This window comes from Vipera berus (assembly GCF_964194415.1).
Source record: "Vipera berus genome assembly, chromosome: 3".
In the NCBI taxonomy this organism is placed as follows: Eukaryota; Metazoa; Chordata; class Lepidosauria; order Squamata; family Viperidae; genus Vipera; species Vipera berus.
In genome coordinates this window covers 93,940,626-93,958,229 of record NC_138204.1, presented here as the reverse complement: position 1 = coordinate 93,958,229, position 17,604 = coordinate 93,940,626, and the positions used below count along the sequence as shown (strand labels likewise).

Here is a 17,604-nt window from a genome sequence, read left to right as displayed (position 1 = left end):
TTCCAGCTTCATGCAAGTCAACAATTCTTGATCGTAGGTCTTCTGAGAGCTCTTTTCTGCGAGGCATGGTTCACATCAGACAGTGCTTCTTGAGACCAGTAAACCCAAAACAGGTGTGTGTTTTTAAAGGGCAGGACAGCTGTCAGCAACACATCCAATATCATCACACTGGTTGAAGTCAAGGTTGGCTCACTCCTGGCTCCAATTAGCTCTTGGAGAAGTCATTAGGCTAGGGGTTCGCATACTTTTTCCACCCTGCACTGTGAATGTTTACATGTTATGTTCAATTAAAACATGACAACAGCTAATGTTTGTGTAGTATTATTTTAAGCAGACTGTGTTTTTCTATTGTTGTGACTTACATGACGTTTAGAGCTCATTTTATGGTCAATTCATGCAAAACTCCACGTAATCCCAAAGGGTTCACATACTTTTTCTTGCAACTGTATGAGTCAATTTATTTATTTATTTATTTTATTTTATTACATTTATATACCGCCCTTTCCCGAAGGACTCAGGGCGGTTTACAGGGTGATTAAAAAAAAAACCAAAATACAAAAGTTAAAACAAATTTTAAAAGAAATTATATGTGTCCCTGTCTAAATAAAACCCCAGTTAAAATAAGATTAATCCTCAGCCAATTGCCAATCATAGGGTTGCTGCAATGGTCGTAAGTGTGAAAAATGGTCATAAGTCAGTCTTTTCAGAGCCGTTGCAACTTTGAACAGTCACTAAATGAACTGTTGTAAGTCAAGGACTATCTGTATTAAAATTCTTATTTCTTTTTGTTTTTAAAGGGGTACCGATGACGTTCTCTCGGCCACTCTCAATTATCTGCCAAAGAAATGTTAGGTTACTGGGTTTCATTGGCCCAATATCTTTCCGACAATTTTATGGCTAAAGTGGAATCTGTTTTTCCATTCCAAGTTTAATACCCAGTTCGGATATGCAATTCTAGGCCATTTCAATCATTATCGGAAATGAGAACACCCCCCAACCCTATACACACGAAACACAGATGTATAGGATTGATCACATGGCCAAAACTTGGGTGTTTGGCAACTGACAAGCAAAGTCAATGGGGAAGCCAGATTCACTTAACGACCGTGTTATTAACTTAACAACTGCAGTGATTCACTTAACAACTGTGGCAAGAAAGATCGTAAAATGAGGCAAAACTCACTTAACAACTGTCTTGCTTAGCAACAGATATGTGGGGCTCAGTTGTGGCCATAGTTCGAGAACTACCTGTGCAATTTACAGGTTGAGGGCTTTACTCCAAAAGCATCTAGGCCTTTTTGTTTTGTTTTTGTTTATAACTTTACTTTTGATTTTATTTGTTAGTTCTTGTATTCTATATCATTGTCCTAATTCCTGATGGTGATGGTGATGGTGATGATGAAGAAGACAGACAGATAGATAGATAGATAGATAGACAGACAGACAGACAGACAGACAGACAGACAGACAGACAGACAGACAGACAGACAGACAGACAAGACAAGACAAGACAGACAACAAAATGCAGGTTTTTAAAAAAATCATTACGTGGGTTATTTTTTTGAGGGCATAGGGAGACACTGAAGCCTTTAGTAGGGTAGACAAATGGTGGTTTATGAAAGCAGTGAAGGGAGGCTGCAGAAGAGGTGAATGGATGTGGGAAAAGACAAGGTTGGGTAATCAAAACAACTTTACAGGTCTCATCAGATATTTTGCCAAGCTGCATGCAGCTGATGTACTGCCTTTTCCTTGCTCCTGGCCTAGGATTGCCATATTACAAATGCATATTTAATTTCCATACCGGTAGCTTTCTTTATAAATCAGTGGCAAAAATTCATTTCAACTTCTTAAGCCAATTCAGTTCTTGCTTTCTGTTTATATTTTCTTTTCAAAAACTTTCCAAAGAATGATTCTTATATGGCATTCTGTATTGACTTTAAAAGGCGGCATTAAAAGATCAACATCTATGTCTTATGTGGATGGATATGTAGGGACGTGGCCCAAAGAAAAAAGGTAAGATATTTGCTATTGGGACTTTATTGCCTTATATAATGAATTAAGACATTATTTAATTATTTTTTGCATATCATTTTTGAAGTGTCATCCTTGCAGATAACCACTGCTTATCTTCAGTGACATTTAATAGTCATATCTTGAATATAGGGTTGAGACTATTATCTTGTTGTATAGGTTTGAAGATAGCATAAAGAATATTATTCTTTAATTCTAACTACCGGTAATTGGAATTTTTAAACTTCAATATTGCATTGGTTGTTCTAAGACTTCTTGATTTTAAAATCCCTTCTAGATCTTCAGTCCATGGAGTTTCATTTGACATTTCTTTTGATAAAGAAGACAGCATCCATATGACACCTCCAAACAGAGGAATTACGAGATCTATTAGTAATGAAGGACTTGTGAAGAATACTAACCACATGCCCAGACACATCAAAAGGAATATATCTTTCAAGCTTCTGGATGATGAAGAGGACAGTGAAGATTCTGAAGCAGAAAAAGATGTAGAATTTTGCAGTGATCTAGAAGCAGACAGCAATCAAAGATATGCCAACCAGGTTAACACATACACCTTACCAAATGGAGCATTGGAAAACAGGTTGGTTACTGATGAATTTGGCAATCAAATCGAGACACCCAGCATTGAACAGGCTTTGGAGATTATCCATCATAATGAGAAATCTGCTCACATTACTCCACCAGCACAGTTTACAAATGGGTTTTTCCTTCACAACAAAGAGATGAGCATCCTAAACTCAAACATGACACCTAATCAAAGTAGCCCTGATATTATCGCAGATACAAAAGGTGCCCTCAGTCCTGTTACTGATAACACAGAAGTAGACACTGGAATACATGTCCCATCAGACATTCCAGAGACTATGGATGAAGATTCTACTTTAAGGGATTATACAGTCAGCCTGGATTCTGATCTGGAAGAATCATCTCGCTTTCCGCATGAATCTGACAGCAGAGGCATCAACTATAAGGAGCAATTGAGTCCTTGTCCAAGCTCAATAAGTACTAAATCTCAAGCTGGCAGTAGTCCATCTTCAAGTTCAGGAGTTAAAATGACCAGCTTTGCAGAGCAGAAATTTAAAAAGATGAATCATACCGACAGCAGAAGCAGTGGAAGCAGTTCTCAGAAAACCACTCCTGAAGGTTCAGAGATGAACATTCCACACATTGTTTCTTGGGCTCAAATCCCAGAGGAATCCCCCCTCCCTCAGGGAAGGGACACAACACAGTTGCTGGCTTCTGAAATGGTCCAACTGAAGATGAAACTGGAAGAGAAGAGGCGAGCAATTGAAGCCCAGAAGAAGAAGGTTGAGGCAGCGTTCACAAAACAGAGACAAAAAATGGGAAGAACAGCATTCCTTAATGTTGTGAAAAAGAAAAATGATGGGATTTCACCACTTCGGGAAGAAGCAGCTGGAGCAGAGGGTGAGAAAGTGTTCACTGACAACAATGGGATGAAAGAAAAAGAAAACCAAAAGCCGGGTGAACAACTGAGCAAGACTTCTGAGGCCCTGAAAGTAAGCACTGAAACTCCCTCAACGATGTGGCTGAAGCCGCCAAACACCCCAGGTGATGCTGAGAAGCAATTGGTAAGTCCTTCTGAAGAGAATTTAAATGAAGGTGACCTTTTAGAATATACAAAATCCATCGAGAAGCTCAACTCTTCTCTACATTTCCTGCAACAGGAAATGCAACGCCTGTCACTTCAGCAAGAGATGCTACTGCAGATGAGGGAACAGCAAGCATGGGTTATTTCACCTCCTCAACCTTCTCCTCAAAAACAAATTCGGGAATTGAAGCCTTCGGCGAGGCTTAGCGGATCATCATCTCCTATTGTCCCATTTTCAGTAGAAATGCCTCGGCCTTCCCACCAATCCCCACAGACTTCTTCTAGGAAGAATTCATCTCTCCCAGGTAAAATACAAAGGACTCCAAGGCCAAATGAACTGAAAATTACACCTTTGAATCGCACTTTGACTGCCCCACGATCTGTTGATAGCCTCCCACGGTTGAGAAGATTTTCTCCAAGCCAGGTTCAGACTAGATCTTTTGTTTGTTTTGGGGATGATGGTGAAAAGAACCCTCCAACTGAGGTAAAAAACACAACCGAAGAGGTTGCTGACAAGGAAGAAGCAGGTGAAAAGGATGGCGAGAAGCAAGAAACTGAAGAGAAAGTTGAGCAAACATCAGAAGAAGAACAGATCAGACCTCTGGAATCCACAGTTTCTGAAGTATTGTCACAGCCCGTTACAGAAATTGTCTGCCTTACTCCAAACGAAGAACCTTTAAATCCACCAGTGTTGCCCCCACCTGCATCTAAGACTGTTAGCCTCATAGAAGTTTCTCTCACAGATTTGAAGCCAACAGAGAAGTCAGAAGAGTCAGTTGAAAAATCAGAGGGTGAAAGTGACAAAGAACAACCAGAGGATGACCAGAAAGTATGCTGTGGATTCTTCTTCAAGGTAAGTGGATATATCACGATCTGTTTGGACAATTGAGTTGTAAGATATTCTGCATCAAATAATGGTAATGTTGGGGGGAAATTGAATATTTTTCACTCACCACAGGTAGTCCTCAACTTACAACCACAATGAAGCCCCAAATACCTGTTGGTAAACAAGACAGTTGTTAAGTGAGTTGTGCCCCATTTTGCGATCTTTTTTGACACAATTGTTAAGTGAATCACTGCAGTTGTTGAGTGAATCATGAGGTTGTTAAGTGAATCTGGCTTCTCGCATTGGCTTCGCTTGTTAGACGCCACCTGGAAAGGCTACAAATGGTGTTCACATGATCCTGAGACAGTGTAAATGTCATAAATAGATGCCAGTTGCCAATCACTTGAATTTTGATCACATGACTATGGGGATGCTACAACAGCCATAGGTGTGAAAAACGGTCATAACTCACTTTTTTCAGTGCCACTGTAACTTCAAATAGTCACTAAATAAATGATTGTAAGTCAGGGACTACCTGTATTGTTCTTTACAGTAGATTTTCAGACAACATATTATATTTAGGATGTTTACGGAAAACAAGAATTTTAGAATAGATTAATTGTAAAATAACAGGGATTTTGTTTCTCTGATGGTTAGGTTTTCCAGCTGTGTTCGTACTAATATTGTCTCCTGATATTGATTATGTGGAACTGTACTTAAGATCATGGGCACCTTTCCAGAGAATAACAATTTTAAAGGGGCAAGAAGAAAAAAGCATTATGTTTTACGATAATAATAATAATAATAATAATAATAATAATAATAATAATAATAATAATAATAATAATAATAATAATAATAATAATAATAATAATAATTTGGAAGGGACCTTGGAGGTCATCTAGTCCAACCCCCCACTCAGGCAGGAAACCCTATACCACTTCAGACAAATGGCTGTCCAGTCTCTTCTTAAAACTTCCAGTGTTGGAGCATTCACAACTTCTGGAAGCAGGTTGTTCCACTGATTAATTGTTCTGTCAGAACATTTCTCCTTAGTTCTAGGTTGCTTCTCTCCTTGATCAGTTTCCATCCGTTACTTCTTGTCCTGCCTTCAGGTGCTTTGGAGAATAGCTTGACACCCAATTCCAGCGACCGTTCCTTGTATGTTTTAGCCTCCAGTCCCCTAATCATCTTTGTTGCTCTTCTCTATACTCTTTCTAGAGTACTCATTCTAGAGTCTCAACATCTTTTTTACATCGTGCTGACCAAAACTGGATGCAGTATTCCAAGTGTGGCCTTACCAAGGCATTATAAAGTGGTATTAACACTTCACGTGATCTTGATTCTATCCCTCTGTTAATGCAGCCTAGCACTGTGTTGGCTTTTTTGGCAGCTGCAGCACACTGCACAGCACATCTTATTTTGATGTTTTTGTGGGCAAAACAAGATAGGAACAGGGCAGTTTTTATTTCAAATTTTCTAGCACAATTGGGGAAGTGTTGTGGGAATTATATGAGATCAATATTTTGCCCTCTCTGGATTACAAAGTAACTAAAGCCTAAACGATAATTTTAACAGGTTATTTATTGTTGCTAGGATGATCAAAAACCAGAAAATGACATGGCCGTGAAACGGGCAGCATTATTGGAGAAGCGATTGAGGAGAGAAAAAGAAACTTTACTTCGAAAGCAGCAATTGGAAGCAGAGATGGAGCATAAGAAAGAAGAAACAAAGTAAGATTAAATGCATACACTAATAGTTCTGAAAGAAATGTTGCTTTTTAAAGGTTAGTCTATTAAAATCAACGCCTTCAGGATTAACTTCATTAATCTAATAAAATTTCACATAATTTACTTATGAGGAAGTCAGTTTTTACAGAGACTTTATATTTTTGTAAGACTCTATTGTATATTGTATATCAAATAAGGGACGCGGTGGCTCAGTGGGTTAGGACGCTGAGCTTGTCGATCAGAAGATCGGCAGTTGCTTCTGCCAACCTAGCAGTTCGAAAGCACGTAAAAATGCAAGTAGAAAAATAGGGACTACTACGGTGGGAAGGTAACAGCGTTCCGTGCACCTTTGGCGTTTAGTCATGCCAGCCACATGACCATGGAGACATCCTCGGACAAGCGCTGGATCTTCGGCTTTGAAACGGAGATGAGCACCGGCCCCTAGAGTTGGAAACGACTAGCACACATGTGCGGGGGAACCTTTACCTTTACCTTATTGTATATCAAGATATAAAAGAAAAGATACTGTGACTAAATATGAGTGATATAGTGATTAATATTAATATATTGTGTATGTTTATTCAAGTACTTATGATTAAATAAGGCTGGTATGTACCACCACACCCTCAGCATGGTGATGGTTTTTAAATAATGAACAGGTTTAAAGATATAGGGCAAATTTGATTTCTTGCCTCATCATCAGAGCACATTAAACTCAAGACTGAATATTCCATATTTTTTCTTTATTGTTTTTAAATGTGAGTAGAAATTTGGCAGCACTAGCCACATAAGTCAGCAACCAGAGAACTTTGAATTTTTTGAATTGTAGTTGTTTAACAAATTAGGATCTGAAGCAATCATTTTATTTTAGTTTATTCTTACTAAGACTGTGCTTGCTTAGAAAATTATTCAGAAGTGATTGGACCTTGAACTAATATAATCATATTTCTGTGGTTCATTAAATCAGGTCATTTTTTTTCAAGTTTCCATGCTAAGATTTGCATTAACTTATTAAAGTTGATTCCTTAGGCTTACATTGATTGATTATGTGTCATTAAATTCTTGACTGTTAGTGACTGCTCACTAACAAATAAATGTTCTCCATGATAATCTATCCTTACAAGGATTTTCTGATCTTCTAATGGCTCACCTATCGCTATGTAATTGAGTCAATCGTCTACAGTTGTTGCTGGTCACTCTCTTCTCTTTTCTTCCTCCTATCCTGGCATTAGAGCCACCTCTAGAGAAGTAGGTCTTCATATAATGTATGAAGCTCTTTTGAGCCTGGTCATTTATGCCTCAAGAGAACTCTGGATTGATTTGAAACAAATCAATGGTTCTTGGCTGCCATGGTATTCCCAAAATAAAAGTTCAAAAGGATCAATATCTCTTCCTAATCTGCTTCATAGAAGCCTGAAAAAGAGACAGGCTTCTTTACTTAATAGTGATGTTACTGTAAAGCACATCTGTGTCATTTTCAAACTTCTTGTTGTTCAGTCGCTAAGTCATGACTTAACTCTTCATGACCCCTTGGACTATAGCACAACAGACTCCCCTATCCTCCACTGTCTCCTGGTGTTTGCCCAAATTCATTTTCATTGTATTAACAACACTGTTTAAGCATCTCATACTCTGCTGTCCCCTTCTCCTTTTGCCTTCAACCTTGTGCTTAGCATAATTCTGTATTAATAACAGTTTTGATAAATCAAAGATTCCAGGTTCAGATGTTATGGGGAGCTATTAATGTTTAAAAAATCAAAAAGAGATTATTTCAATGTCAAGGACATACTCTCAAAGATGCAAAAGAGTAACAAAATGAAGGATGAAAGCCCCAAAATTGTGCACACCAAAAGAAGCCATGGCTTCTTTATTTCTAACCTTGGCCCATGGATTTATTTTGTCACATTCTGCACAAGAAACACATTCATCTATTATTTACATGTATATTTAGCCAATTTATTTCACAAACTCTCATTTTTCTTAAAAAGCAAACAAACAACCCATATTACTTTCTATTTTAGTTTACCAACTAATTCTCCCACTTTCCTCAACTGAAATGTACTTAAAGTAACAGGGAAATCACCATAAATCTAATGAATTTTAGATGTACTGCTCTTCAGTTCCCATAAACCGAGTCAGCATAACCGGCTAGAAGGCTCCAAATTTGAGATGGCTACCCTATGCCATTTTCTGTTCTTCTGCATGCCAACTTTTAGGATGTTTTTTATCCAATGTCTGTCTGCAAAATAATCGTATGCTTCCAAATGGAAAATTCAGTATTCCAAGATGTATTTTATACCCAATTTCACTTTTTTAAAAAATAACTCACTTCTTTTCAAACAGAACTCTTATACAAAATAAATATGATTCTCAAAGGTATTCAGTGATTTATGTCACAATACAACATTTATAAAAATTGGCTGTTAAGGAACTGTCTAAATCTATATACTATTGTTCCTGTAACCTTTAAGTGGGTGAAATGATGCATCACAGTGCAGCAATTTTTGAGCCAAGATACTTCAAATGGGCTAATTTACAGAATGCATCCAAAATCTGAAACCCGAGACTCTTGTGGAATTGAAATCTAGCAAATTTTATAAAGGATTTATAACATAAAAATTATCATAAAACAGTTAATGACATAATACAAAATGCCATAAAACATTTCCGGTGCTGATATTTGCCTGTGCTATATAGTGCAACATGAGTTATTTTCAAGGCTGATAAATCTCTGAATGTATATCCCAATTTTTCCAGTGAAGGCAGAATGTTAGAAATTCTGTCACTGTTGAAGGCATTGAGGAATCTGGTAAGGAAAATATGTCTTGAACGGAGAATTCAGTAGGTCATGAGTTGTCTAGTACAGAGGTCCCCAACCTTTTGGGCAACGGGGACCGGTTCCATGGAGAGAGGTTTTCCCATGGACCGGAGGGTGCGTGGCTTTGTGTGCTGCCTGCATCTCGTGGATGGGGCTTTGCTTGTCTGTGCAGCCCAGTTGCTGGCATGCTGCGGCCCGGTACTGGTCCACGGACCGGGATTTGGGGACCCCTGGTCTAGTATGTATTTAAATGTAATGCTGCTGGTCCAGTGCATGAGTGTGAATGTTCACACAGACCTTAAATTAAGCATATAATGTAAGCTAAATTTATACCCACATTTGAAAATTAAATGTGGCCTGGTATCTTATGCGTCACGTGTGGTCATCAGCAGTGTGTTTTATAAAATATGGTTTTATAACCATGATATTGTAATTTCAAGGAGGAAGTCTGAGGAAGAACGTCAGAAGAAGGAAGACGAAAGAGCACGACGAGAGTATATTAAGCAGGAATATATGAGGCGAAAGCAACTGAAACTAATGGAAGACATGGACCTTGTCTTAAAGCATCGCCCTCATTTTTCCAAACAAAAGAAGGCACGTCCAAAATCCATTCATAGGGATCACATTGAGTCACCTAAAACACCAATCAAAGGTCCTCCAGGTAATAACTGCTTCCAGAAGAAGAGATGTTTGTGCCCCTGCACAAAGCAAGAGCATATAATATTCTGGGATCTATTAATCCAGGGAATATAAGCCCTCTTAAACCCTATTCTACTTCTTTATTTTTGTGGGGCTTAAATACTTTTGGGATAGGTTGTTTCCTTTTTTATAGACTACAGTTCAAATTACTGTGGTAGTTAAACTCTTTGTATTTTTAATATTTCTGCACAAGTGTGACCTAAAACATAATCTGTTTCCAAACATATTCTGGGTAAAGAGAACCCTATTAAACAAATGAGTCAAAACCGCTACACATATTGATTTATTTATTGATGAAAATGATCCAATGCTATGTACACTATATGTGAGCGACAAAAGTATGCAAGCTTTTGCTTTCAGCAACCCCATCCCCAAGCAATAATTCATTAAAGTGAAAAAATTCTATTTTGGTTTCATCCATCCAGAGAACATTCCTCAATAAATAGTCTTCCAGCTTGTCCTTGTGGGCTTTCGTAAATATTTTAGACAATCAACAATATTCTTTTTGGAGACTAGTGGCTTTCTCTTTCATCCCTGCCACACATACCATTGTTGTTCAGTGTTCTGCTGATGGTGGCAGAAAAAGTAATTATTAAACATTAAGCTAGCTTCCCTTATGGATAGCTTGCAAGCTGTATCTTGTTTATTTTAAACTTTCTTGTATTTATACAACTTTATAACTGACTGTCAATGTTTTTATTTCTTTTTCTCAGTATCAAGCCTTTCTCTTGCATCATTAAACACAGCAGACAATGAGAGTATGCAATCAGGCAAGAGGACACCAAGGTAAATCTTCAGTTTACAATTCTGTTTTTTATAGAAATTATCTTAAAAAGCCTAGCAGAATGCTATTCAATATGTGCTGCAGCTACTTAGCATATAGTCAAGAAATCAGTGACTGTGGTTCTACTGGTACAAATCATGGATCTGTTCGCATTGCTTCATGGTGGCACCATGTAAAGAGGGAATGGCCTTGAGAAACAGAAGGAAGAGCTACTAGCAAGACAGTAGTCAGATAAAAGAGGCCTGAGTCCAAGATAGGAAGGTAACTTGAGTAAATGTCTCAAATAAGACCCTCCCTAGTTCTGGCAAAGATAAGGGGAGGGAATGGGAAAGCTCATTTAGGCAGGCAAGCTCCTGCTACTAATATTGTGCTGGTTCTGCTCCTTTCTCCAAGGCCAGTCTCAATAAGTATTGATAGGGAGTGAGAGGTCCAGCCCATGGGCACGCCCTTGTGGGTTGCCAGAGGATTCAATACTCTCTGCTTCTTGTTAACATCTACATGAAACTGCTGGTGTGATCATCTGATACTGTGGGATGAGATATCATCAGTATGCTGATGATACACAGCTTTACCTCTCCATCCCTCATGGTGCAATAAATGCTGCCCTTTACGGATACCTGGAGACTGTAGGGTTCTGGATGGGAGACAACAGGCTTCAGCTGAACCCTGGCAAGACAGAGTGACAGTGGGTGCAATTGTTTATCATCTTTAGCTCTGGATGGGGTTGCAGTACTGCAGACAGATCTGGTGCACAAGAGCACAATCAAAGAGCAAGTGGCTAAGAGGGCCTTTATTCAACTTCATGTTGTGCATCAATTGCACCCTTACCTGGAATGTGAGGCTCTGTGCATGGTCACTCATGCCCTAGTCATCTCTTGGTTGGATTACTGCAATCCACTCCAAATGGAGCTACCCTTGAAGAATATCCAGAAGTTATGGCTCATGTAGAATGCAGGAGTGGACATAATTCTGGAGGACCCTAGAGTGACATGTATAACACTGTTCATGTGTGAGCTGTATTGGTTACCAGTTTGCTTCCGAGTCCAATTCAAGATGCTACTTATTACCTTTAAAGCCTTATATGACATGGGTCCAGGGTATCTGCAGAACCATCTCACCCCAATGGGGTTAGTCCACCCCACCTGCTAAGGAATTTCAGCAGGTAGGGTCAAGGAGAAGAACCTTTTCTGCAGTGCCTTGACCCTGCGGGCCATGAGGGGGTACTCACTGCTGGAGATGGTTAATGGGGTGGCCATCCCCGTCCCATGTATCACCTTGGTTCTGGAGGACCCTAGAGTGACATGTATAACACTGTTCATGTGTGAGCTGTATTGGTTACCAGTTTGCTTCCGAGTCCAATTCAAGATGCTACTTATTACCTTTAAAGCCTTATATGACATGGGTCCAGGGTATCTGCAGAACCATCTCACCCCAATGGGGTTAGTCCACCCCACCTGCTAAGGAATTTCAGCAGGTAGGGTCAAGGAGAAGAACCTTTTCTGCAGTGCCTTGACCCTGCGGGCCATGAGGGGGTACTCACTGCTGGAGATGGTTAATGGGGTGGCCATCCCCGTCCCATGTATCACCTTGGTTCTGGTTTTCTGCATAGCTTTAAAAATCAATGTGCATAGTTTAAACATTTTTAATTGCTTTTCTATTTATCTTTTAAGTTCTGTAAGCAGTCACTCTATCAGGGAAACAGGTGGCATATAAATTTAATAGGAGATGGGTGGCATATAAATTTAATAGTTGTATGTGAATGTTGTAAATGGTAAAAATAGCTGGGTTTTATTGCTTTACTATACAAAGAAAAGAGAAAAAAGCTAAAAACAAAACAGAAAAATATGGAGTCCTTGGTGGTCTTTCAGCTTGTTTGCCTGTAGACATTTCATTACTTAACTAGGAAAAACTTACTATCCATGCTATCATCAGATCAGATTTATAAAATGTTGATGCCAAATATTGACCCCAACTCCAGAATATAGGCTACCTTTAATTGTCTATCCTGCACAATCGGTTTTTTTATAAAAATTAGGCAAATTTCTAATAATACTGGATTATTGACTGAGATTTTGTGTATTTTAATAATATGCAATGTTAAAATGTTAAATTTTTCAGATTTTAATTCATATTTAATTATCTTGAGCATTCAGTTGAATGGTAAAAATTAAAATTTTTAAAATTAAATAGAATCTGTATTCTAGACACACGGTAGAAATAATCTGTGGTTAGATTATTTGCTTCCATGTGACATCTTCTTATATGTAGCTATTTCCACATATGGTTTTTTTTGTTTCAGTATTGAATAGCAAACATTATTATAGGCACAATATGTTTTCTGTTTATTGTCATACTCTAGATCTGAGTCTGTGGAAGGATTCTTATCTCCAAGTTGTTGTGGTAGTCGTAATGGGGAAAAAGACTGGGAAAATGCATCAACTACTTCTTCAGTAGCTTCTGCTACAGAATATACAGGTTGGTGTTATAGATGTAGCTTGAAGGAAAATCCTTGGAAAACCAAATTATCCCAAGGGGAAAAATGTTAAATTACTCCATTTCTTCAAGTGAGCACATGTTTGGTTTTCAACCGAGAACAATATAATGTTATTTCTCCCCACTTCCCTTCATCTCCTCCACCAATCTTTCCACTTAACTGCAAATTATGCTACACATATTGCAGTATGGCTACCAATTACTTCCATCGGGATCATGTTTCTCCACTTTTATCCGGGAATCATGCATTTCTATGGATGATAGAGTTAAGCAAATCATAATCCTTAATCCACATGCAAGTCCCACCAGCCCCCTTTTTTTTACAATTTTCAGAGACCTCAGATCATACCGCTCATTTTGGTGGCAAAATGATGGTTTTCATCAGCGCCTGGAGCTCTGAATGTGTTAAGGAGCCTGTTTCTTGGTTCTGCTGTTAGTTTGTTAACTATCTTGGCTGGTCTTGGTGTTTATTTTTGGGGTGTTTTTATTGTTTTTTAGTTGTCTTACCTGTTTTATAGAATTGTTTTATAAACTGTTTTATACAATTTAGAATTGTAAGCTGTCCAGAATTACTTGACTAAGATGGCAGCTATGGAATTTGAATGAATGAATGAGTGAGTGAATTAATGAATGTATGAATGAATAATCACAGTATTTAAGGCTTATTTTTCTAAATCATATTGACTTTGTTTGACGTCCTCTTCCTCTCTCTCTTTTTTAAAAATTAGGACCAAAGCTCTACAAAGAACCCAGTGCAAAATCCAATAAGCACATCATCCAAAATGCACTTGCCCATTGTTGTCTGGCTGGAAAAGTAAATGAAGGACAGAAGAATAAAATACTAGAGGTAAGACTAGCCCTACAAAGAAACAAAAAGAAAAAAGTTCAAATCTAAAGCTGGAACTGCAATATGTATTAGAGCAGGGGTTCTCAACCTTGGCAAATTTAGGACTTGTGGACTTCAACTCCCAGAAGTCTTAAAAGTCTTAAAGTTGCCAAGGATGAGACTCCTGTATTAGAGGAGTAACTAGACAATTCAAGCTATTATTTCAAGCATATATAATGGAAAGGCAGCCATGAGAAAAGGCACATGAGGAAGAATGGTCTCAATGCTTTTTAAAGACATTTTATCCCACCTTTAGTATTTTTTAAAATAACTCAAGATAGAAGTCATACCTAATACTACTTGATCCTATTTTCCCCACAGCAACAACCCTGTAAGGTAGTTTGGGCTGAGAGAGAGTGACTGGCCCTTTGTCACCCAGCCAGTTTTCATTCCTGAGGCAAGACTACAATTCATAATTTCCTGATTTCTACCTTGGTGCCTTAACCACTAGTCCAAACCTGTCTGTTCACATAAAGCAGTAGACCTTGACTTACGACTATTTGTTTAATGACTCTTCAGAGTTACAGTAGCGCTGAAAAAAAATGACTTACAGCCACTCCTTACATTTACAACCATCACAGCATCACTGTAGTCACTTGATCAAAATTAGGCATTTGGCAACCACGTTTGCTTGCAGTATTCTGGGCTTACTTGATCATCATTTATGATTTTTCCAGGGGGCTCCCAACAAGCAAAGTCAATAGGGGAAGCCAGATTTGCTTAACAATCATATGTTTCACTTACAACCACAGCAAAAAAGGTCGTAAATTCGGGCACAATTCACCAACCACATTGCTTGGTAACAGTTGTTCCTGTCCCAATTGTCAAGAACTACCTGTAAATCCATCTTGATGCCATTGATTAATATTCCAGAACTGTCAAAAGTTTTAACACCTAGAATTCTCGGTTGGAGTGGCTATCGGACTCAAATCTTGAGAGGGGTACAGCATTAAACAAAGAAAGTATAACTATCTTGTACATCAAATATATTTTTAGTTTTTAAAATAATTTTTGTTTAGTTTTGCAATAATATAATCACATGTCTCTTGTCAGAATATACACAAAACATCCAAATACAATATACATAAACTTAAAAACAACTCCATCAATATAAAGCTAAACTAGACTACATAATGATATGAAATACTAATGGTACTATTTAACTAAACCCTTTAGTAAAGTACTGTTTTTACATGTTTGTTCCCACAATAGCAATCATTCACAGTTAATTCTATCAATTATTACTGTATTTTAAGAGACCCCCCCAAACTATTTGTTTTTAGTTCATTTGTGCATTTGATACCTCAAACCTCATGTAGAAACAAGTGTTTTAATTCACATCTTGGACATTGAGTCCTTTTCTAAGAGTTCAAGAAAAATTCCTTGTACTTTTAGCTTTTAGCATTCAAGTGCATTTTTATCTTTGCCACAATAAGAACTTTCTTTTCTTCTTTATTCCCTGAAGGAAATGGAGAAATCAGATGCCAACAACTTCCTAATCCTCTTCCGGGACTCCGGCTGCCAGTTCCGATCTTTATATACATACTGCCCTGAAACTGAAGAGATCAATAAACTGACCGGGATAGGCCCCAGATCAATCACTAAGAGAATGATCGAAGGTCTCTATAAGTATAACTCTGACAGGAAGCAGTTTAGCCACATACCTGCGAAGACACTCTCTGCAAGCGTTGATGCAATTACCATTCACAGCCATTTATGGCAGAGCAAGAGACCAGTAACACCCAAAAAGCTCTCATCTTCAAAGACATAGCTACCTGTGGGAAGTTATTTCTTGCTTTAGGCAATTGTGGCAAACGTGCACTTCATATTTGCTGTCTGTTACTAAATAGACTCCAATTTGGTAACAAGGCTTCTTTGAAGAGCAAGCTCTGTTGTCATTGCCAACTGGAATGTAAACATAGTGTTGAAGGCTTGGAGAAAACCGACACTTGGGTGTTGTGCATCATGAACAGTGGATTCAAATCTGGGGATTTTAGTTGTTTACTCATGGTATGTGGTGTTCCTTTCCCTCGGTTCTGCAGCTCTGAATGTTTGCACACTTATTATGAGACTGAAGTTTTAAAAGTTACATTTACTGCCTTATACTGTTAATGCTTGTTTTGGGAATTTGCTTCTGTTCTTTATAACTTTACTGGAGTAATGTGTCTTACATGCCACACCATTATTATTATTATGGTTGGTCACACAGAGAGATGTTTAGACTGGATTTGGCATTTTTATCCACCTACCAAGTCCTTCCCAAAGACCTGGGATAGGCAGATGTTGCTATTATTATTTTATTAATATCCTGCAGATAACAAAGGGCACAAGCCTGATTCACAATAAAATTAAGCTTAGCTAAACTCCTTTTTAATTCTGATTTTTTTTGAAGCACATCGTAGGAGAAAAGCTTCTTGTAAGACATATGCAGGATTGTTACTAGGTAAAGGTAAAGGTTCCCCCGCACATGCGTGCTAGTCGTTTCCAACTCTAGGGGCCGGTGCTCATCTCCATTTCAAAGCCGAAGAGCCAGCGCTTGTCCGAGGACGTCTCCGTGGTCATGTGGCTGGCATGACTAGACGCCAAAGGCGCACGGAATGCTGTTACCTTCCCACCGTAGTGGTCCCTATTTTTCTACTTGCATTTTTACGTGCTTTCGAACTGCTAGGTTGGCAGAAGCTGGGATGAGTAACAGGCGCTCACTCTGCTACGCGGCACTCGGGATTCGACCCGCCAAACTGCCAACCTTCTGATCGACAAGCTCAGTGTCCTAACCCACTGAGCCACCGCGTCCCTTGGATTGTTGCTAGCATGTCTTAAATTCTAAGAGGGAAATGTGTCTACTATTGTTGTGAAGACATCATCCTTATATTTAACAATCCATCATGGCACTGATTCAGGGTAGCATGAAATGAAAACGTATGCACTGGTAGACTTTTTCCCCCCATCGTTATGTTCTTCTAAACAGGCATCCGTTCTTCAATTTCTGCCCAAGCATTCTGCTTAAATTGCATCCTGTAATTTTGCACAGATTCTCCCTCCTATAAGGAAACAAACTCCACATAAATAAAATAATACTAATTGTATACAAGCCAACATAGATGTATAAATTGGATCCATAAGTTGGGAATTATTGCTGACATTTAAAATCCAGTATTAAATGTGTTAAAGTAATACATTTCATGTGGGTCTTTTGGAAGAAGTAGAAAAAGGTGTATCTAGTTTATGATCAAGATGTTGCCCAATGTATGGACCAAAGTTAAATTTCTTACCACAATATAGAGAGGTAATTTTATTTGTGTAATTTACTGCATTGGTTAGATTTATGCCATCCTAAATCTAACTGCAAGGAACTAGGGCAATCTACAATTTAATATAAAAATATCACTAGGACCTGAAGGGCTGTGTTGCATTGATTACTTTAGAAAAGTAATTCCTGTTTGGAACTTTGATTAACTGACAGGTGGCAACATTTGAACTTGAAATCTACCCTTATTTTTCCTATTGCTTTTTCACATTCAGACCCCAGACAATTTAGTTGTGGGGTGGGAGGGGAGCTAGGTAGAACCACATTCTCAGGAAAAGACTTGAATTACTGCTCTGGTTCTGTTTCAGTATTGTAAAAAGTGTTGAAACTTAGACAGTATTGAACTATCTGTCTTATGCTTGAATTTTATAATATGTCCTGCAAAGGAAAATGTAAACGTTGTGTACACTTCTCCCAT

At 38.3% G+C, this 17,604-nt stretch overlaps 1 protein-coding gene across 1 annotated transcript in view; it reads left to right on the top strand.

The window, feature by feature from the left end:
- The window catches only part of CAMSAP2 (calmodulin regulated spectrin associated protein family member 2), a gene marked incomplete at its 5' end in the record, with an annotated part of 80,947 nt that extends 64,553 nt beyond the window's left edge, over positions 1-16,394 (top strand). The window contains 8 exons of the mRNA XM_081324733.1: positions 1,944-2,013; positions 2,309-4,496; positions 6,066-6,202; positions 9,458-9,678; positions 10,430-10,502; positions 12,860-12,975; positions 13,722-13,840; positions 15,345-16,394. Coding sequence (XP_081180859.1) covers positions 1,944-2,013; positions 2,309-4,496; positions 6,066-6,202; positions 9,458-9,678; positions 10,430-10,502; positions 12,860-12,975; positions 13,722-13,840; positions 15,345-15,650 — 3,230 coding nt within the window. The 3' untranslated portion in view covers positions 15,651-16,394. The remainder of the gene's footprint in view (positions 1-1,943; positions 2,014-2,308; positions 4,497-6,065; positions 6,203-9,457; positions 9,679-10,429; positions 10,503-12,859; positions 12,976-13,721; positions 13,841-15,344) is intronic.
- Positions 16,395-17,604: the final 1,210 nt, after the last annotated feature.